This window comes from Cryptomeria japonica, chromosome 2, assembly GCF_030272615.1.
Source record: "Cryptomeria japonica chromosome 2, Sugi_1.0, whole genome shotgun sequence".
Taxonomy (NCBI): domain Eukaryota; kingdom Viridiplantae; phylum Streptophyta; class Pinopsida; order Cupressales; family Cupressaceae; genus Cryptomeria; species Cryptomeria japonica.
Window position 1 is genome coordinate 201,516,366 of NC_081406.1, and position 24,492 is coordinate 201,540,857.

A 24,492-nucleotide genomic window follows, 5' to 3' on the forward strand; every position below is an offset into this window, starting at 1 on the left:
GACTATTGATTAGCTTCCCCTATGCAATTTGAAAAATCTAATTCTATCATAACACAAAGCTACAACGTAAATTGTGTAAAATTTCGGTTTCATGTCCGATGTCCTTGTAGATGCAGGCTTTTTTAATCCCGTTTTCCTAAACAGGTACGCCAAGAGCTTACACGTGTGAACGATATGACTGAACTTTCCAGTTTATTCGCCTTGCATTATAGCTCTGCAATTTTATATTGGTTCCTTTTTTCGTATTGATCAAAGCTAAATAAATTTTGTGGGCGCATGGTAGCAATTCTGTGCTTCTATCCGGCTGGTTTTTTCTCGGAGGTCGATTTTGGAGGCAGGGCGACGCAGCGGCCAACAGATATTCGCCACAGATGCGCGGTGTCTAATAGACGGCTTCGTAATATTTTCCCCTGCTCTGATATGGAGAGACTACATTTTGCGAAGCTTGAGAATCTATTCATTAACCATCAAAAAGAGGAATTGGCTGACTTCTGCCGAGCCTTGGCCATGGTGCTAAGAATCTGGTGGTAACCCACAAAAATAGAAAACTGGAAATAACTAGTACTTTTTCCCTTGGCGGACGGTGTTTCAAGGCGGCCTGTCAAAAAAAGGAAGTGGCGCGTGGTATGCAGTAACGCTGTTAGAAGGATAGCGCTGAAACTTCTGTCGGGTCAAGGCAAGGAATTATATTATTCTGCCAGCACGGCTTGGGGACTGACAAGAGGAGGCGATGCTGAAAGGGACCGTGAAGAATCGGTGTTCAGTCGGGATGATGAAGCCACCGTGATTCTGGATCGAGTCTTTCTGCTCTGTTTGTCGCGAGTCCGGCCCACTCTTTCAAATCCGGTTAATTTGATTTGCCCCTTAACGGCGGGGTTTTTCGCGTTATGATCGTTATTATTTTTAAAGCGTTGTTTAAAAAGTGTTATGTTACTGACATGATAAGATGCTTCACAGGTCAAATTTTTAAAATGGCTCTATTGATCCTAAATTTGGAAACATTCATTATATATATATGTTTTATTAAATATATGGATATTATTTTATTTAATTATTTTATGGGTCTATGACTATAAATTTAAAATAATTTTACCATATATGTTTGTCAATACATATTATTTTATTTATTATTTAAATATTTTATTTATAATATAATTATGTTTTGATTAAAAGAATTGTTTTAAAAAGTTTGAAGTCTAAAAAGAATAAAGGGAGATAACATTGTTCAACAATATTTTTTGTTCAATTTTATAATAAGACATATGTATTAAGTCAAAAGAATAAAGGGAGATAACATTGTTCAACAATAAAAAAAAATCAATTTTATAATAAGACATATCTATTAAGTCTAAAAAGAATAAAGGGAGATAACATTGTTCAACAATATTTTTTGTTAGAAATTAAATATCTAATTTTATGTAATAGGCTATTGTGTGACTAGAATAAAATAATATTACGAATAAATTATGGTAGTATAATTTTTTATTTAATATTGATGTTATTTTGTATGTGAATGTTGTTTTTGTTTTGAATATTTGATATTGACGTAAATTTTAATTTTGTGTAACAAAAAGAGTATTTGATAATAGAAATGTAATTAAGAAAAACAATTTTTAATGTTTGACAAGATTCAATTTGGTAGTAGAGAATAGATAGTTTCATTCCACAAAGTGAAATTAAATTTTCACACAAGGGAAACTTTGTAATGGACATCGGAACACCTAAAAGTAAGGGTCATATTTATGGTAATATGTGGACTAAAGCCCACCCCTCTGTTTTGTTATGAGGACACCTTAGGTGTCATTAAGTAACCATATTGAACAAATGTTGCACATGAGCACATAGTGTAATGGTATGTCTATTGATTATTTGGAGATAAGTATTATGTTCAAATCTTGTGGAGGAATGTTTTTGATGTACAAGATTAAGGCCACAAACAACCTCACCGACTAGAATCAATTAATCCCTAGGTTTACCAATTGAAAGAAGGACAATTAACAATTTATAAAGAAATGAAGCACCTACAAAGGTGAGGCTTATTAAAGGCAAATTGTACAACAAATATTAAAAGGGAGTGATCAATATTGTTGTAACAATTATTCGCTTATAAAAATAATTTATGTCTTTGTATAAATTATTAAATGGAAATGTTAGATAAAAATAATAACATAATGGTCAATGAACAACAAACAAATATTAAATAAGTGTCAAGTTCTTTAATATGAAATTTACAAACCTTTAATTATTGAATAGTTATAATATTTATAAAGTGAACTCTAGAAAATTTATTTAAACAAAAAAAAATTGCCTAAGGAAATCGTATTAATTACACATATTCTCATTCATGTGGAATTTTCAATTAAAATTTTCATAATTAATATTGTAAAGTGTCCATTAAAAGAATTTCATCAAACTCTTATGCTATGTTTTATTTAAAGACATGAAATTTTCTTGAAATGGCTTTTCCATAGCTCTTATGAAAAGTTAGATTTAATTATGTTTATGTTCTTTAAATTAAAGTATTGTTCTAGAATCATCATTTTTAACTCATCGTAAAGTACACTTTTTTGGGTTACTTGACATCCTTACAAAAATTGAAAGGGTGGACTTTTTTTGTGGAGAAGACAACTGTCATTGAAAAAATTAGGTCAATGGTTTTGCACCTTACAAGTTAGAGATTTGCACTTTCAATACATTGGAACCTTCAACAAAGAATAATAATTAATATCTAAATACAAAGTCATCTTTGTTTTAGAGTTAACCTAAGTTTACTTAATCATAATATTATCAAAAGATCTCTAAGATTACCCTCATGAGCTTAGTAAGGCTCAAAGTGTAGAAGAGGTCCATAATCCTCATGTTCATTAGCTTTTTCAACCCTTGATTTGAAAATAGGGTCGTTACTATTTAGTTAATTGGTCATTGTATCAACATTTTGATAAGAACATTAGATTTAAGGGTTAATACAAAAAAGAACACCAACATGACCCAACCTAGTGCACATTTTATTGATTTGTGGGCTTGGTTATTGTATATAGGACATTCATTCTCATCAGTTATCATGTTGAAGATCACCTTTATGCTATACAAAAAGATTGTTATAGAGCATTTATGGGAACGCCATAGCAAGATTACTAGAGAATTCCATAAAAGTGCATTATTGTAGCTCAATTGTATTCTTGCTAGTTACCTTTCTCTTAGAGTGAGGAGAACATGACCCTCATAATTTAATAGATTTCCCAAAATATTTGCAACCCAATCCTTGTGCATATTCAAACATCCAAATTCAAGGCAAGTAGAAGTTAATAATTTACAATCCACCAAATTAGATCCACAACATTCATGCTCAAACATGTGCACATTATCAAATTGCACTTGCATAGATCAAGTTCACACTTGTATAGGTGATCTAAAGCCACAAGTAATGAAATTTCAAAAGTTCGGATCTTCGTATATATCACAAGAAAATCAAAAGCATTGGTAAATTAACTTCTAACATTTGTCACAACATATATCAATCATTAAGTTTCAAGCTAAGTATCACATTTAATTTTTGCATTATTTGTCACTATTTTCTATTGTTACTCCTAGCTCTATTATGTAGGTTAATTCATGCTTATTTGCATGCATTTATTTAATTAGTTTTAGATTATTCCCCCACATTATTTTGTAATCTCAACATATCTTACACCATCTAGTGTTTGGTATTAGGGTTTGTCCCTTTTATTAGTGTTTCAAATCTATCTTTTTTATTGCATATTATTCATATTAAATTTGATTAGAATTTGTAAGTCCTCTTGTTTGTGCTTCCTAGCTACATCTTGCTTCTAAGTTTTTGTGTCCTATGGTGATATCTTATTTGCAACCATTGTACCCACCCTTGGTTATATTAAGGGTTTTATTTGCTAATTTGTTTTTAGATCAAAGTGTTTGTTGATACTTTGAATTTTAAAATCAACCTAATATCTCCTTATCATTGGCCTCTAAGGTTTTGTGAATTGTTTTGCATGCCAAGATCTCACTTTCATTCTAACATCCCTTTAAGAAGAAGCCCTTATTTGAATCCATGCATGGCTTGGTCTAATGATAATAGTGTTCCTAATGATTCTCACACAAGCATTGTCCTTAATCCTTTTATTAAATGATGAAGAAATTTATTATCAGGGAGAACATTTGGAACAACAACAATTTGCACATGAACTCACTATTTTAGCTAGAATGGATAATCCTAGTACTTTGATTCAATTTTTTCTGTCATTTATTAATTATTTAACCCTTTTTGGGGTGACAAGAGACCTTCAAAGTTTTAGCACTAAAATTGCCTTGAATTTTTTAAATAGTGTATCATCTTCTTACTTTCCCCTTGAGTACAACATACCTCCTAATTGTGTTCCTCCTTCTATCCTACCTCACATGTGTAGTTCTTTATGCCCACACCTCCTTCATCTTGTCTTCTCACCACCATTCCACCTACCTCTCATGCTACCCATACACATGATCCTATTAATTTTAGTATTTCCACCTCCACTAGTAGTATTGTTTCCTCTAATGTCATCCCTACATTCCCCATGGTCATCCCTAATTCCATTGTTCACTCCATACCTTGTTCCATTCTTGGTTACATATCACATTTTGTACCTCCTATAGCCTACCACACTCCACCCTTCCTACCATGGGAATGTATTTACCTTTCTGTGTCGTTGTTTATCATCCTCATTACACTTGATCCCTTGTTTCGCATGCTCCTAAAAGCATTACTATTTCTACCTCTACTTTGGAAGCATTACTCTAAAAATTTATCAACTTAAGAAGAAAGTGGATGGTATGCAAAGAAGCAAGCATTATATAACATACAATCATCCACAATGCTCATCACTTATATTTGAGGTGGTTAAATAGCCATCGCCTATTGGTTTTGTGGCACCTAGATTTGGTTATGTAATGGAAAACAAGATCCTAATGTTCATCAACAAGCTTCTATTGGTGCATGTTTGGATTTTGCATATGATGATAAATTCCAAGCTAAGTTGTTTCCACAAATCTTAAGGGATTATGTTATTCAATGATTTTATTATTTACCTCCTAATTTTATACATACTTTTAATCAACTAGCCACAACTTTCTTGAAACATTTTCATATTGATGGGGCCTTGAAAATAGTTGTGAACGATTCAACTAAATGTTCCCAAAGGAGTAATGAGCCTATAAATGATTGTGTTATTGTTATTTGCTTTTGATCGTTGAGTAGTAAACTAGGAATTAATTTGATGAGCTCAAAATCATTTTTCTTAAGGGACTTATTCCAAGAATTCATAAAAAATGTTCACTTGAGTAGTTTCCCTTCTTTCATAGAAATATGACCTTTTTTGAAGAATTTTGATTCAGAATCACTTGCTTCTAATTATACACTTTTCCCATTATGTGTGAGCTTGGTCCCAACATCCTTTGATGGTTGTTGTGCATCCCATGATACATTTGATCATGCCAGCTTCCTATAGTTTATGCCTATAGGGCTCAACCACCCACTACTTTACAGAAGGGTCTTCTTCCCTACTATCAACTATAGAAAGGATTACGGGTGATACTACTATAGGCTAGGTCACTGACCCATACCCTCTATACAAGACAAAGCATGGTCCATTGTATTTTACATCTTACCTTTCCAAATTTCAAAAGTCTAATATGTTTTCAAAGGGTGATGATTCTAAAGAAACAATGAATAATGTATAGAATGTAGCTACAAATCCACTTTTAAAGCCTTGTAGTTTTAGGAAAATTACTAAGTTACAAGAGTCCTCGGGTACTATGCTTCATAGTTTGTTAAGCTCTAATTTGATTACTCTTCCATCTATTAGACCATTAGATCTAACTAGAGAGCTAATTAAAAACTACAACGAGAATGCATTTTACAACTTCAAAGTTAATGGGCACCATACACAGGGTTGTATTTCTTTAAAACATAAAGTGTGAGATCTAATTGATAATTAAATATGATTCATATAGAGCCTTTGTGGCATAAAGCGATTGGTAAGTCATTGGAAAGCGTGAATATTGGTTGTGTTCAAACCTTGGCCACACCACAAGTGGGGGGAGGTTGCATCCTAACCATTTACAATGAGATTTATTATGTAGTATGTGGTTCTATATTCGCATCATACAAGAAAAAAATCAACAAACAAACATAATTTATGTAGAGCATTCTATCAATGATAGAGGCAATCCTTTGGTTGCTCCCCCTAATCAAAATTTGAAGATTTACACTAACCCATTTGCAAATCATATCAATAACAATAATGCATCTCATAAACGAGATTATTTTCCTATGGATCATACACATGTTGATAGATATACTATGGATGACTATTGTGTTGATTCTTGTGTGTGTGCACTTGCACATTTGGATAGATTTGCAAGCATAATACAATCTAGTGACACGTATTCCTCCTCCTATGCTACTCTATTAAATGTCACATTTCCAAATGAGAAGATCCTATGAATTGCAAGTAATTGGCGATATTCTTATAGATGCTACAATGCAATATAATATATATATATATATATATATATATATATATATATATATATATATATATATATATATATATATATATATATATATATATATATATATATATATATATGAAAAACTTCTTAGCTACTAAATATTTGAAGCCAAATTCTTGTGTTCATTCATGAGTATCATAAAAGACAACTAATGAAGAATTGATTCAATCTTTGGGTTGTCGAGCATGTGACCTCTTGAGTTTGGACCTAAGGAAGAATAAGTACAATGTAACATTATTCTTCTAACATATTTTTTACATTATTATTTCTAACATATTTTTTGTATTGTAGACCTTGGTTGGCACACTTAGGAGTTGTGTCATTTGTTGTACTCAATGTGTTAAATATGTTCACGAGGGTAAAATTGTAGATTACACAACATCCATGTAAGCCTCTTATACAACCAAACAATTTCACTTTGGATTCTGACATTCCAACTACCAAGGAGCCTCCATATGAAAAAGAGAAAGCTCTCTATGATGTGTTTCAAAGAAGATTAGAAGAACAAAATAAAGAAAAAGATAAAATGAAGTTGTCACATGATCAAGTCAAACATACCATACCGCTTATAGGTACCAAAGAAGGATAGGAGTCCTCTATTTCAAAAACCAACATTTCATATACTTGTATTAGCTTTTTTTTGTTTACATGTGTTCTTATATTTTCAACTTTCTTGCATCTATGTTTGTAGTCTTTGTTTTATTCTCATTTTACCTTCTATATAATGTATATCCTTTTTTTTCTCACTTGGGGGGGGGAGGGGGGGGGGGGAGGGGGGTAGCATATTTCCTATCTCATATTTATGATTACTTGTGATGTTTAGCTTCTATGTTTGCCTATGTTTCTTTGTGAGCTTTCCATGCTTGTTAATGTCTTGTTTAACAACCATATTTGCACAAGAATCATCATTTATATCTACACGTGTTCTTTATTGTGTCCCCTTATCACATGTTTTATGATGATTTGTGTTCCTCATTCTTCATGATTTTGATGTTATTCATATGCCATGGTCACTATGCTTTTTATGTTTACCTTTATCATGATTCTGTTAGAATCCAAGAACACTGAGAGGGGGGGGGGGTGTGAATCAATGTTCTGCCGGTTAGAGTATTTTCAGCCCTATTAACAAACCCACTTAGTAACCGGTATGCATGAAAGAAAGTAACAGCAAGTAATAACAATGCAATCACATGAATAAACACCATAACACAAAGATTTATACGTGGAAAACCTCAAAGAGGAAAAACCACAGTGGGATTGGTGACCCACAATATCTATCCACTGGCCAAATGAATAAATACTACAATAGGGGCATGCACATGCAGGAAGGCCAACAACCTAGAGCGCATTACTCATCACAAAAGGAGCCTCATTGACTACAAACACCAAATATGGAGTTACAATCAAAATTCCGAACTCAGAGAATGCATCTGCTATGTTGGATGAGTTCTGGTTAAAGCAATGTCTAGATCGGTTTCCACTATGTCCTACCTTACCGGTAACTAACTTTGCTTCCCAAACCTCTAAACCAATATCCAAGACCGACTACAGAATATTATATTTGCATTTTGTCAATCAAGATCGCTCGCATAATTTTTACACACCTATATCTACAAAATGACCAAACCGGATTGACTTAAATACCCTTCCCAAACATAAACATAAATGCCTTATGTTGGCTTACAATGATATTACAATTTGTTTGCATGTCGGCCTAGACAAAAATAAATGCATTAAACTTTGTGACCGATGTCACTGATTGTTGTCGTGTAAACCTGTCGGATCAATCTCCTATGTCGGCCTCATATATCGGTTCCTAGTTTGTCGATTTCCCTTGACTGTCGGTTGTCGGTTCCTTTATATGCCAGATGATTTGAATATCGATGAGTACCGATTAAGTGTCCAACCCAAAATGGTGTGTGTTGCCATCAATGACAACACAACTAAACCGGATGAGTGTCAATTGCCAACAGTTTCCCCCTTTGGCATTGATGGCAACACTCATGTGAAGAATGGATCGCTGAAGTGTTGTTCTGGTTCCTCCCAAAACTGTTGACCAAAACTGACCCTGCTCCCCCTGAGCTATACATTACTTCTTATGTCCCTTGAAATTTTTCACATCAACCTCTCTCCCTTTGACATCAATGACAAAGTCGGGGTAAAAAAAAAGAATGAAAGCAAAATTGTGATTACCGGATCTGTATGTGCTTGAAAATGTCTGGATAAGCACCCTTCAAGAATGGCAAGTAAGTGTCCCAGCCGGATTTCAATGTACTCAAAATTGATACTAGCCCATTCAACAAGTAAGCATGAATTTCCAACTCAGCTAGGTCTGTCAGTGTGGGCTTCCTCATATGTTCTATACACTCTCTCTTATGAAGCAATAAAGTATTTAACCGGTGTGGGCTTTCCCATTTGTTCTATACACTCTCTCTTATGAAGCAATAAAGTATTTAACCGGGTATTGGCCAATCCTCTCAACTCTCTAGCTCGCCGAATGATTCTGTCCTTATCCTTCTCCAGGGCTAAAATATCAGATTCAAAAAGCAAAATTTGACCATCAAGAGAGTTGGTCAATGACTCAGTACCATCAAAACTAATTAGGATATGTTCAATTTCCTCCTTATCCTCCTTTATTTTATTATTTAGGTCTGTTGTTAAATGTGATATGTTAGAGAAAGATCGGTATATATGACTACACAAAATGAGAGCCTCATCAATCCTTTTTTAATTCTTTAGTCAGATTAGTCTTATCCGATGCAATCATATTATTACAAGTTACCAATCTGGCTACATTGTACCTCTCAATTAACTATCGGTTTGATACATGTTGAAGAGTTTTTAACTCTTTGGAAATGTGCTCTGTCAAACCTTTCAATTTATCGGATGGGCTTCCAATCAGATCTACCTTATACTCTAGTGCAAGCTGCTGCAAAACAGGGATGGCTTGCTCAATGGCCTGCTTGTCTTCAGTCCCTTCCTTCCTTAACTTTTGAGTTGCAACATACATCAATTCAAAACTGCTTAGTTCCTCAATATTCTTCAGTGCAAATTCAACTTGACCGGATGAGCCAAGTGCCAACAGATTCCACACTTATAATACTTATCATGTTTACATTTTATGATTCTATGCCCATGACTCTTATCATGTTACATCTTATGATCTAATGTGTATGATCATTATTGTCCAATTAAATTTCATGACCCTATCCTTTACATCATATTGATAATTATCTGACCATTACCTTGCCTATTTAACAATATCTTTTCATTAACAATTTTCAAAACTAAATATCATATTTAATTTTATTTGTATAAATTATTTATTATCATTTTTAATAATTAATTCTAATTATATTATTTATAATCAATTTGCACTTATTTATACATATTTATTTAATCTATTTATATACATATATTTCATAATATATATAACCAAATTAAATTAAATTTAGGTGTGATTATTCTCTACAACATGATACACCCTGACTGCAACGTTGGAATATAAACATAAAAATAATAGAAAGCACTTCTCACACCATTATTAGAAATGCTCATGACGACCCCGTATACCCACATTTCTAGTTTGTCGTTTTAGTAAGTAAAATATTATTTTACTTAGAAAATGTAAAAAAAATTGAGATTTCAAGTTAAATTTTTTTAATTTACTGCTCTTTTTATTTGGGAATTCTGTAAGTTTGTGCGCTGTTTAGAGGTCAAAATTTAACAGTAATAGTTTGTTTTAAATGTTAGAAAGTCCACTGCTGGAGGAATATGAAAAATGAATAGCTCTGGTCCTGGTCCTAATTTTGTAAAGGAATATAAACCAGTAACTACCAATATATGAATTACCATTAAACCACACATCACCAAAACAATTCTTTTTAATTACTAAAGTATATAATACACTATTTTTGTTGAATAATATGAAAAAAAATAGCTTGAGTTGGAAAGAGGGATAAGTACGCCTTACAAAATTCTAACTACCGTCAAATGCACTGCGTGAATTCATGTGGATACTGCCACTCAGCAATCAACGGTTATTCAACAATCACTGTGCATGTGGATACTGCCACTCAGCCATCACCGGTTATTCAACAATCACTGTGCAATGTACCCCACTCCTTCCCTTTTTCTAAAAAGAATTTCGTTATCATCCACATGTTAGGTGTCTTCTGTTGAGTCAATCAATGGTAGAACAATGGCTAACTACTGAAATCCAACATTCCGCCGGTATTGTCACGCATGTGCAAAGGCTATCTGCCTAGGGACATAGATCTGACGCCTGAACAATTATTATGAACATTTTCTACGTTTGCCTTATGGAAATTTGGGGAGAACGTTCAGAAAACATCCTACAGCCACCGGTATTGGCAGGACTAACGAGGCAGAGAAGATCAGGAATAACAATGATTATAACATTTTTTGAGAGGATCAAGAGGTCATGAACTTTGTTTTGAGATGTTTGTTACTGTGACTCATCAAATTTGTATTTGACAGGCAGGGGAAAACATCAAACTGCAGGCCTAATTCATGGCTTGATTTAAATGTCAGATATTTCATCCATCGGACCTCATTTACTTCAAGCCTAACTGGATTTGCCGATGCCTGCAATAAGCGATGTCTAACGGTCCATCATGTACAGGCGCTTGTACAGGCCCTTGAAACGCCTAATTAATGTAAAGCCTTCGCTTCTAATAGTTTTCACTTAATAAGAAATTTGATTCCAGCCGCAGGATTTTCAAATACATATACTATTTTCTTTTCCTGTAACAACAGCCATAACCATTCTAAATTTGTTTGATAGGGTTTGCTGTTCCTAATTGCTTTAGATGTTTAAGATTTCATTCTGTAATTGTGTATTTTTTATTATTTTAATATCGTTTTATAGAAAAGAAACGCTACAGAGCTATTTCACATCGCAATGTTACAGATCCGGCTCTAGAATCTAGGCACACAAAAGCTTTTATCATTAAAAATAAATCCAACAGATGTATGGAGAATTTCCAAAATCGTTAGGGTTTGAAGAAAGGGTTGAAACTTACATGGAACAGGCTGTGTGATGTACGGATTCTTTTCGCGCTCCATTTCAACGCATATCAGTGAAAACCGATCGAACTTTCCTGCATTGAAATGCAAAATCTATATCACAAACTCCCGTTCCTGTGGAGAATGGTAAGCCGTAATAATTACAAAAGCGATGGCCGAGACATTCACCTTAAACCGAACAGCAGACGATTGCCGAGCCGGAAGCCTCTAATGTCACCGTGTGGCGTTGCTTTCTCGTTCTACGTGTCGAGATTCGAACTCGGAACCTGAAGCAGATCAGGGATTTAATATTCTCTCCGATTATTTCTTTCCATATGTACATGGAGGTCTCGAGTTCGAACCTCGGAGGGTACGGAATTCCGACGATTGGGTAAACCAGGTTAGAGGAAAGGTACATAAGAGCCCTTAAATATAACTGTCCAGGGGACATTTTTGGTTGTTCCGAGAAAAATTTGTAAATGGAAACTATTGGTAAATTTATTTATTTATTTTCCGTAGGTCTTCTTCAAGTAAGATTTGTAAGCGAACAAAATTGATTTTGTTTGGGGAATTTTGTAGGTCACTCGTACTTTGCTTTATCACAAGTGGCGGCTTTTATTCTGTTCACACCAATAAAATTTTATTGCTTTTGTTCGTGTATAAAGAAACGAGATTAGCGAAAATGAAGGTTAAAAGTGCGATTATAACACACTTAAATGTTGTATGACAAATGACAATGATGATAGGAAATGGGGTTCACTTTTACACTTAATATCTACCTAAAAGAAATCATGTCTCGGGGTTGCTTGTCCATTTTCATCTCTAAAGGGAAGTTTTGGTTAGTTGACACAAGTCAAAAATAAAGACAGTGATGTGACCCCTTAGCAAAGGGGGCGTACTTTTTTTTTTGGGGCAATTTTAGCCAATTTTTAAGCCTAGGGATTAGGCCTATTTGCAACAATAGAAGTGGCCTACCCTTCTAGGTACTCAGGTGTATCATTAGAATATCTTTAGAATCATGTAGTTGGGATAAAGTGGGTTACAAGGTAGGTATGTTTTAATTTTTTTAATTATTTGGCAGGATAGATACAACTAATTAAATTTTTATAATAATAATATATAATATGGTTGTGATAAAGTGGGTAATAAAGTATATATGTTAGTTACAAAAGAAATGATTGTTAAATTGTTTGTGATTGTAAGTTGCTTGCCATAAATTAAGTTGAAAAGTTATTTATTGGACACTTAAGAACAAATTGAACTCGTAGATTTTTATAACTCTACAAGTGGTCTAGTTGTAACTCTAAAAGTGACCCCTAGCAGGTTTCTCATTAGAAAACCTTTGTAATCATGTGGTTGGGATAAAGCGGGTTACAAGGCAAGTATGTTTCAATTTTTTAATTATGTAGGGATAAAATAAGCTTACATACAACTAATTAAATTTATTTAATAATAATGGGTAATGTGGTTGTGGTAAAGTGGGTAATAAAGTATATGAGTTGGTTACAAAAGAAATGAATGTTAAGTTATGTGTGATTGTAAGTTGCTTGTGATAAATTAAGTTTAAAAGTTATGTATTGGACACTTAAGAACAAATTGAACTCGTAGATTTTTATCTCTACAAGTGGTCTAATTGTAACTCTAAAAGCGACCTCTAGTAGGTGTCTCGTTAGAAAATCTTTGTAATCATGTGGTCGGGATATTGTGTGTTACAAGGCAAGTATGTTTCAATATTTTAGTTATGTAGTGATAAAATAAGCTCACATACAACTAATTAAATTTATTTAATAATAATAGGTAATGTGTTTGTGATAAAGTGGCTTATAAAGTATATGTGTTAGTTACAATATAAATGATTGTTAAGTTGTATATGCTTGTAAGTTACTTGTGATAAATTAAGTTGAAAAGTTTTGTATTGGACGGTTAAGAACAAAATGAACTTATAGATTTTTGTTATTATTATTCAAATAAAAACCTATAAAATCTTACGAGTTCAATTTGTTCTTAACCTTCCAATGTATAAATTTTCAAATTTCTATTGTAATTAACACATAGTTTATAAGCTACTTTGTCACAACCACATTACTTATTATTATTAAATAAATTTAAAAATAGAAATACGAATCAATTCCAATATAAGTTACGTTATGGGTTATGATAGAAGGGTGAACACAAAAGATTACAGAACTAAGAATGGAGATTAAAAAATGGATGTAGATGAAAATTGAATAATTCATTGAGGGGGAATGTGTGTTGCTTCTGGATTTGATTGTGTGAGTGTTGATGCAAAAACACTCACACAATCAAATCCAAAAGCAACACACATTCAGTCTCATGGATTGTGGAAATCTACTTGCATTAATTCATTGAGGGTTTTGAGTCAAACTGTGGTGTAGAATTAGGGATCAAAAGATTTGGACCGTTAGACTCTTTGGCTCAAAGGTAGCCGACGACCCAAAAAACTCTTTAAAGTGGTGAAATTGATTTGTAAACTCAAAGTTATAGAATTTAGGAATCACAAAAATATTTAGATACTTGCTATTACTTGAAAAAATGAAGTTTGCTAAAATGTGTAAATATTGTGAGCATAATAAGAAATGAAGCTTATAAAGAAAGTTATGAAATTTCATATGATAGCAAATTTTATCTGTGAAACCTAACAGAGGGACGGACATCTTATGGTAGTGGAAATGGTCTTTCTACCTCTTTATATATTACTTTGGAAAGAATAGTAAAACTAATAGTTGCAACAATGGATATCTTTTATGTCCTCTTTTTCTTTATAGTTAATGAACAGTTGAGTTTTCTTATTTCAAATTTCACATAAATAAGGAAACAAATAGATCACCATCAGTTTTTTATTACATAATACATCTTCTTAAGTAAAAATGTCTAATCAAGGCTATAGAATACAAGAAATATATTTTACAAAGGTTGTGACCTAGGCTCACATGCCCATCTTGGCACATCAATATTATAATGATACAAAATCATTGGACTCATTGGACGCCATGAAGCTAATCTTCATATACAAACCAAGAGATGAGAACATGATTCATGTGCTCCTTACTCAACCATGAAACTTAAGCTTCTCTGGAATTTTTACAAGAAGAATACATGACCCTGCACAAGATGCTTAACAATTTGAAAATGATGGACAAGATGGAATCCAGTGCAACATGATATATCTATATGCATTTTACCTATGAACATGTTATGTCCTACTATCATGATATGACAAAGAATGTAAATAATAAATAAACAATCATCTATTTCAATAATACACATAGCTTTTTCCAAAGCAATTCAAACTGACTATCAGTAGATGGATCCTAAAAAGAAGATCTACCCTATCTACCCTCTTCTATAAGTCTATATTCAACACCTGTCCCAGAAGGTAAAGCCATAATCACACAAAAGAGTAAACTAATTCCCTTAATCTAAATTTATTTTAAAACATAACATACATGGATTAAATCATCAAATCAACTCTTTAGTCTTTTTCTACAAAGTGATAAACTAAACATATATTTACTCTTTTGTGTAGATCAATTTCTACTATGTCGTTAACGATTTCATGTAACTTTACATATAATTGCATATGCTATCATTATTTCATGTTTTGTAACCCGTTTCTTTTATATCTCTGTAGCTCAGCACTATAGAGAATTTAGCTACATAACAAATATATATATGTGTATGTGTATGTGTATGTGTATGTGTATGTGTATGTGCATGTGCATGTGCATGTGCATGTGCATGTGGATGTGGATGTGGATGTGTATGTGTGTGTATGTGCGTGTGTATGTGTGTGTGTATGTGTGTGTGTATGTGTGTGTGTATGTGTATGTGTATGTGTATGTGTGTGTATGTGTATTTCATGTTTTGTAATTCATTTCTTTTATATCTTTGTAGCTCAGCACTATAGAGAATTTACCTACACAACAAATATATATATATATATATATATATATATATATATATATATATATATATATATATATATATATATATATATATATATATATATATATATGTATGTATATGTATGTGTATGTGTATGTGTATGTGTATGTGTATGTGTTGTATGTGTGTGTGTATGTGCATGTGTATGTGCGTGTGTATGTGCATGTGTATGTATGTGTATGTGTATGTGTATGTGTGTGTGTGTATGTGTGTGTGTATGTGTGTGTGTATGTGAATGTGTATGTGTATGTGTATGTGTATGTCCATGTGTATGTGAATGTGCATGTGTATGTGTATGTGTATGTGTATGTGTATGTGTATGTGTGTGTATGTGTGTGTGCTTGTGCGTGTGTGTGTATGTGTATGTGTATGTGTATGTGTATGGGTATGGGTATGTGTATGTGTATGTGCATGTGTATGTGTATGTGTGTGTATGTGCATGTGTATGTGTGTGTATGTGCGTGTGTATGTGCATGTGTATGTATGTGTATGTATGTGTATGTGTGTATGTGCATGTGTATGTGTATGTGTATGTGTATGTGTATGTGTATGTATATGTGTATGTGTATGTGTATGTGTATGTGTATGTGTATGTGTATGTGTATGTGTATGTGTATGTGTATGCGTATGTGTATGTATATGCACATACATACATACATACATACATACATATCTACTGAAAGAAAAGAAAATCAGATCAATCTGATTACAAAACGCCATGCAATGAATTAATATATATGCTACAAGTCAAAACTGATAAATGTAATACCCTAAAAATGGTCACCTAAACCATGGGCCCCTAATCTCGACAACATCGCCGAGGTCCTAACCAAAGGCAATTAAATCAACCTTGAGCGCCTAATTAATTAATTCTTCAATCATTAATGTTACATGGTAAATTAATCACTCTATATTAATTAAATATTCATTAAATTAATTAAATCATTCGAAGTAAATCATTTTGATCAATTATCCTATTTATTTAATTAAATATCTTAGCATATTTAATTAATAAATCAATTTGTCATTTAAATTAAAAAAAAAAGGAATTAATTTAAAGAAAAAGAGGAATTAATTTACAAAAAGAGATTAATCACAAAAAAAAGGAATTAATTTGCAAAAGAAAGAGTTAAATTGAAAACAAAAGAAAAGAATTAAATTGAGAGAAGAAATCAAACTTAAGATATTTCTTTTTCTAAAATTGAGATAACTTGAGAAATTTCAAAAAAGAAATTAAATTGAATTAATCATTTTCTCTAAAATCAAAACTCAAAGCTTTTCTCGAGGAAAGAGGTCCAGTTCCATTGAAAAGGCTTTTTCTAAATAAAAATCTTGAGCAAATTAAAGAAATGTGCATGGAATCAACTAATTTTATCTCAAATGCATGGAATCAACTAATTTTATCTCCAATGCAAACTCAAACATATAATTTGAATGCATTCAATCAAGCTATAATTGAAATTTATCTCAAGATTAACTTAATCTAATCTCTCAATTATTTCAATTAACCTAGATTGTGCTTTTTCTTGAGGAATCTTAACCGCTCATTGTTAATCGATCTTGACAGTTGGTCTTTCTTTTGAGTCTCTATAAATTTAGCCCCTCATCTCTCATTCAAGACACCATGGATATTTATTGTTATTGTGCAGTTTTTGCTCTGTAGCCATTGAAGATATTGTACGTTGAGATTATTGCATCTTAGCTTAGCTTTTTGCATACTTAGTTTAATTACGATTGCTTGAATCCATCTAGCTTAATATTAATTCATCTAGCTTAATATTCATTCATTTATCTTAATATTCATTCATCTAGCTTAATCTTGTATCCATTTAGCTTATTATTGTGCTCATCTAGATTAAATCCTTCGTCTTGGTCTAGTCTAGTCACTGGTATTGCTTAGACAAATCTAAGAGCAAGTCTATATTCACATCTTTTAGAAGGCAATAGATCAATTTGTTATGGTTTTTATACTCGTGATTATATCTGTCTAACCATGCATACAATGATTTATTAAGTGTTGTGTCTTACAACTTGCAGACTTTATCCATTTTTCACACACACATTTTGGCGCCTACCGTGGGGTCGAAGACTACAATTTTCGGCCTTACATATCAGCTTATTTTTATTTTTTGGATTTTGTCCGTACAGTTACTACTAAAACTCGTACAAGTTTCCACAGAGGCTAGTACGACAATCTGCAGGTTCTCGTATGGTCCATGGTTGATTATCATATGGCTTGGTGAGAATTGTCATATAGTTTTATGGTTTCTCATATTAAAACAAACTGCATTTTTAGGGTTTTTTATTGAAGTTTGATGGTACCAATGCTAACCTTGGCTTGTTTTCTGTCTGCCTAAGAGATTTTTACAGCTTAACCAGTTTTTGCAAAACGTTTATTGAAGAACACGCTTGTCGCACAAAAACAATATGACTACTGATTCGTTGTTTTTGCAGGTTGCCTGAGGAGATTCAAGTGAGCTTCGTGTATTCTTTAAATTCATTTTTAGGCACTTAAATTGTTGTTTGGTTAATGAGCAAATTTGTCTTTTGTATTTTAAGAAAAATCTAAGAGGTAGGAAAGTATGCTCTTGTCTGCACAGACAATTAGAAATCCAGACCCTCGAAGATTTTTCTAAGTTTGAGATTTGTGTACCTTTAGCGGGCCTATCATGGTGGGAAAAAGTAATCACCCTGTGAGAACGACCCAAGTGAGTACAGCTAGACCTAAGCATTCCAACTTACTATAATAAATAGGCCTCTAGTGATTAAAGTCTCAGAGGATAGGATTATTTGAGTTTTCTCATATCGGGCATTTTGTAGGGCCTCATGGTCTTAATCACATTTACGTGACTACAGCTTGTTTCGGTACCTTGTCGGGTTGTAGGCCTCAATCATGCTTTTGTGACTTCAAGGGGTAATTTTGAATCGAATTCCTTACTAAGATCTATAAGATAGAAGCTACTCGATTCACCTCTGAAAGGGGGATAATATTTGTGCAAGAGAGATAGTAACTCTCCCAAGATACTTGCCATTTCATGCCCCCATTAGTGTTTGGAGTCGGCTAATACGGCATTGAGAATCCATTACATGAGACTTAGTGGTCATATTCTGATTAGCTATTGGGTGTGTACCTAAGTTTGCAAGCAAAGGTTTTATTCTCTCAACCAACTTTCGTAGGGTTAGCGTGTTGTGCTTGAAGTCATTATACATCTTGCATGTTTACTGTGTTTTCATCCTTGAAACTGAAACTAAAATACTAAAACTGGAGAAAACAATCAACAACGTCGAAAAACTTAGTGATCAAAACTTTGGCCTTGTCAGAATCTTGTCTCTGTCAGTGAATCAAAACTATGTCCTTGTCAGAAACTCGTCTCTGTCCAATCCTCTGTCATACGAGTCTTCTTTTTTGTCGTCTGACTATATATAATGTCGTACGAGTCTACTATTTTATTGTCTGGCTATATACCTATTGTCGTATGAGTCTGGATTCATCCTGTCAATTTGTCATTTGGTCCTGTCAGAATTATCGTCTTAGTCCTTGAGAATTGTCATCTAGCCTTAGAAACATTGTCGTACGATTAATCATTATCCTCATCAGATTTTTGTCTGGAGAACCTTAAACTGTCATGTGAGTATAGGCAGCAACTCCTACAAGAAACTTCCTATGTCGTCTAGAACCCATTAAATTATCATCTGGTTCAAAATACTCTGTCGTATGAATTTCTAATTTTGTCAGTCCAGAACTTGTCTGTTTGCATACTTTTCCAGAACTGTCATACTTGCCCAATCAGTCTACAGTGAGTGTATATATGGTATTTTTCATCATGAGCATAAACAACCTCGATTGTGTACGCCTGTCATTGTGTTGCACGATTTTGTCGATCATCTTTCAGCTAGTTCAATCAACTAATTATCAAACTTAATCAACCTAAGTTACTTAGATCATGTCTTATACATGATAGATCATTTCTGAAACCAGACTAGGTCTTAGTCACCTCTCTCAATCACTACGTTAAAATGTGTAACTAGCTTTGATTTAATCTTGACATATGCATCATATCTCGCCATTGGTCCCGTCGGTTGTTAATGCCTATTCAAACCAGAAGCTCTTCTAAAAATTTTGATGAAAGTAAGAAGCCCATAGCTACCTTGGCTCAACTAATTCAAGATCTCAAGAAAGAAATATATGACATTCAAGCCCAACAAAAAGATTCAATGACACCTCTTGAGATAAAATTTCATGATATCAAGAACACCAGACTTGAAGAAATACTAAAACAGTTATATAAAATGGAACATAAAGTAGTTAAAAATTAAAATCCAAATCTCATACAAGATCACAAGACATCTTCACCAAGACAAAAAGACATTTATCCCCTAGATAGTCAGTTTACACCTTTGGGGCAATCTATTGAGTCAGCTTTGGAAGAGCTTCTTAAGCACAATCTTATCATATTGCCTAACAAGACCACATGGGGATGTGAATTTTGGAGTAATTATTGTGCATATCATAGGCATAACAAACACAAGACTTCAATGTGTATGAAATTAAAAAATAAAATTCAAGACCTCTTTGATGATGGTGTTATTGAAATTGAAGATTCTAAAAATTCACCTAAGGAGAAACTAGATGTCATTTCCAAGAATGATCAAAATTATGAACCCGTGTCTAGCAATGGCTCACATGTAGCCTCCATCTCTTCCATGATGTCTCCATCTCCTAAGGTTTCTCAATGGCAGTCCATATCATATCCCTCAAATAATGAACCTAATGATGAAACTTTTCATGTTGACCCTCAAGGGATATCTCAAGGGCCATCCCATCCAATTTTTGAAAAGGATCTTACCTCCCTAGAATCACATGATGATCCCATTACACCTTTCCATTTCTTCCAAGATGATCCCCTTCCATCTCAAGAGAAAAGTATCCTTCCTAAGCAAGATCATGATGCCTCTTTCACCTTTTCAAACGATACTATTCAAAATTAAGAGTCAAACACCCTTCCTACTCTATCCAATGGTCCTCTTCCACATCAAGATCAAATTATACCTTCAACTCCTTGTCATAATCCTCCATATTTGCCTCAAGGATCCATCATTCCTACAAATCCCTCTCATGATCCTACAAGTCAAAATATTTATAAACGCAAAGGGGTAGACCTTCACAAGCAAGAACCCCTCCATGTTAAAGACAATATTAAGCGTCATGGCCTTAGTGACATTCCTTGAGATGGTGGTATCCCTACTAAACCAAAATCCAGGTGCACGCCTTCCCCTTCATATCTTCCATCCATTTTAGGACCCTATATACCTCCATCCCTTGTGCAGGATCAACAAAGGCGTACATCTTCACGTACCTTTCATCCATCTAGAAAGACACAAAGGCTTACTAAGCAAAAGAAAGAAAAATCAAAAGCTATATGGGTTCCTAAGGCACTTGTAGAAGCAATGCGTTCCAAGAAACTGCAAAAGCGTGAAAAATAAAAAACCATGTGGATCCCTAAGCGTCTCCTTGAAGCACAACAATGTAAAGAAAAATCCAAATCAACATCCAATATTATTGTTCCTCCATCCAAACCTTTCAAATCTATTTCTCCATCACCTCCTTCATCCATTTTGGACCCTTATGTCCCAAAATCCCTGGTTGTTCCTACATCCAAATCTCAAAATCTGAGATCTAGTTTTCCTCCATCAATCCACCATCCCTCAAGATGTGTGCCAATGGTGATCCCACAAACGTTTCCATTCGCTCATGCACCAAACTTTCAATATCTGGTCCATTATCCAACACCTCCTTTTTTATCCTCCCATACCCTTTATTTGATCCTTTGCATAAGACTTTACCCTAGTTTCATCACAAAATCCAAAAATTAAAAAAAATCAATTTTGGAGATTGTGAACATGTACACTTAGTTGAGTCCTTATATCCTATGGGAAAAGACATCTTTATCTGACTCTTCAAACAGAGACATATGAACTACCTACACAAACTTTTTTGACCCTATGAATAACATGCACCTTAAACGATATTATATCTAAGGGTTGGGTTAGTTTAGCATTTGCTTTCTACACTGCATTGCATATAGTTCCTTTTTCAAATGCATCGCATTCGCACAATTGTTGCATTTGCATATAGCAACATTAATCAAACAAGGCAACTGTCCAAGTTTATCATTTGTTTGCATTCAAGAGAAACAAGGGTCATCTCCTTTCTTAGATATTCGGACATGAAGTCTTTGAGGTCCTAAGGTCATGCATTTTCAACATCACCTTGTGATGACACTTTACTTATGGTTGGGTAGTGATTTCACTATTTGAGACATGTTAACCCAAAATCTATCAATTTCTATATCTCAAACACATTAACAAAATCTCTAATTCATTCTAGACACCTAGTTGATCATATGACTGGTGAAAAATGTAACATTCTACTTCAGCACTGTTGTAATTGTCACACCCAAGTAGGTTTCATTACTTACAAGTCAAGGCAAGAAAATAAAAAATAAAAAGTGTTATGCCAAATATTCATCTCAAGGCAAAAGAACAATTATATGTAACTGAAATATCACACATACAAAGTGCGACAAAAAGCTTGACTATGGGAACATGGAAGTAACTCCATCAAGGCTATGAACGTCTATTGGAAATGGAGCAATATTTGAGAAATTACAGTCTATAACCTTGTCGGAGCTCTAAAAGCTTGCTGGCAGCAAGGCTCTATTTGGGATGCTTTTGAAGTTAGGATAATCCTCATAGCTAGTCATATAGGATGCTAAGGATCTTTAGTGAACACAAGAGCAAGAATTAACTCATTTGCACTCACATAGGCAAAAGAAGATCAAAGTTTCAAGAATCTATGGGGAAGTTTTTCGCATCTCCATTTGTAAATCCTAGTCACTAAGTGTGTTAATTTGGATTTTCCAAAGGACCTTAAGGATTGATTGACTGCTTATCTATGAAATAATTTGTACCTCCAATTCAATTGGTGTATTACAAAATGCTAAACAAACACGATCATCCTTATTCGAATAGGAAATGCATATTCATCATGCATATTGCATTCACATAAGCCATGTCAAAAATTCATTGTCTCCATATGCATTCTGCAGATCATCATGCCATATAGGTGTGCATACTAGGGGCATAGCTGGAAAAAATCCTAAAATGTCCTAAAAAAATAAAAAACTCACTAAATAAAAAACTGACAAAATCAAAACAAGAAATAATAGACCATCCTTCAAACCAAATCAACCACAGACAAACTGTCAAGGTCTGCAATCAAACTTATCACATGTCTTATTAATCAATCTATCAAACTCTATCAAACATCAACATGTCTTATACAAGGAAGGGTACACTCGAAACCAGACATTCCTATCAATGATCAAATCAAAATAATGACATAGATCAGTATGGCTACTTGATTTTGTCCAGGTTAGTCTTATCTCTTGTACTGAAGTGTTGCATCTTTGCTCTATCTTTTAGTCGCTTTTGTGACATCCTAGTTCTTTTGGATCCCTCATGACTTGAAACCGATCAATGCCCTAGTCTTAGGGTAATCGACTGGTCAATCTAAATGTCCTAAGTAGTTTAAGCAAGTCATCTTTCTATCGGTAGTACCAGGTCATCCACTCTGAGTCAGTCACCTATCTCCACACTATCGCCAAGTTTTATCACTGAGTAAACAAGCAAAATAAGACTACTAAAAACAATCATTAAATTGTTTGAGATATGATTGAAATTTTCTTTGTGTGTTGTCTTTTAAATTGGTTTTCGATTATTATTCCCTCTGAGTAACTCAAGGAAGTCTATCTTGACTAAGAGGAGAAAGGATTGGGGGCATAATACTTTTTCTTTGTTTTCTACTTGTAGGAGTGATTCCAATGATCTAAAAACATCTAATAAGTTGGGTGTCTATGATGAGTACCTTCACATCAAGGTGAACTCGCCACACATACCTCGACTCCGCTTATTTGTAAGCTACAGGGAGGTTGGAGTCATTTCCTTGTCTATTTTGAGGGAATTTATTTAATGTGCAATCTGGATGCATGTGTAATCTGTCCAAGGATATGAACGATAAAAGGGTCATTGCGGACAAGATAATCAATAGTTGCATATAAAAAGGAAGGAACTCTATTTTGCCAGTTGTGTTTGTAAAAGGCTCAATGATGATAATTAAGCATAGCAAATCCAGTGACTGAGTTTAAGTTGCATTTATTCTAAATTTTATGTATTTCAAGTGATTTCGGCATGATAACAATGATCTCTTTATCTTTTGAATGAGAAACTGAAGCAATCGTCATTTCTTAGCTAAGTGGTATCCTTTTTCATCATCGTTTCTTTGATCAAGTACTTGTGTATTGAGATGGTTAGTTGCATACATGAGCATCTTATATAGATCCATACATTTCATTACATATTTATTTGCATTCATATTATTGCATGAAAAATAAACATTTGCATTACTAGTTACTCATTTTCATCATTTATTTGCATTGAAAAAGAAACAAAAAAAAACATTCATATTCATCTCCATTACATACATCCATACTGAAAAGATATGAATACATATAGAATAAAGCATATAGAAATATATCTCATAATCAATCAACACAAGTACGATGAAATCAAGAGCTCATATATATCGTCATAATATTAGTGTCTAAGAGTACAAATGATATCAATTGTCATATACAATGTCTCATTGGAGTAAGAATCATATAAGCTACAAAAATGGGGTATATAAAAAAATATAGGAGGTATACAAATCTATCTCTCTACCTCTCCCTCATCATCGGGTGGAGAAGATGGTGCCTGCTGACCGTCATCTTGTCTGGGTGCCCTAGCTCCCACAGATCAAGCCATAAACTTAGAATACGACACAACCTGTTGTGCTACTAGGACCGCTACTCTATAAGCTGCAACATAATAAGC

At 33.6% G+C, this 24,492-nt stretch overlaps 1 protein-coding gene across 2 annotated transcripts in view; it reads right to left on the reverse strand.

Annotated features, from left to right (window-relative positions):
- Positions 1–12,003, reverse strand: part of LOC131046320 (methyl-CpG-binding domain-containing protein 2) — a 65,313-nt gene extending 53,310 nt beyond the window's left edge. For both annotated transcript variants that reach the window (XM_057980027.2, XM_057980028.2), the window contains exons 1-2: positions 11,782–12,003; positions 11,610–11,687 (exon numbers count right to left, since the gene is read on the reverse strand). In XM_057980027.2, coding sequence (XP_057836010.2) covers positions 11,610–11,652 — 43 coding nt within the window. In that variant the 5' untranslated portion in view covers positions 11,653–11,687; positions 11,782–12,003. The remainder of the gene's footprint in view (positions 1–11,609; positions 11,688–11,781) is intronic.
- Between the last annotated feature and the right edge of the window lie 12,489 nt (positions 12,004–24,492).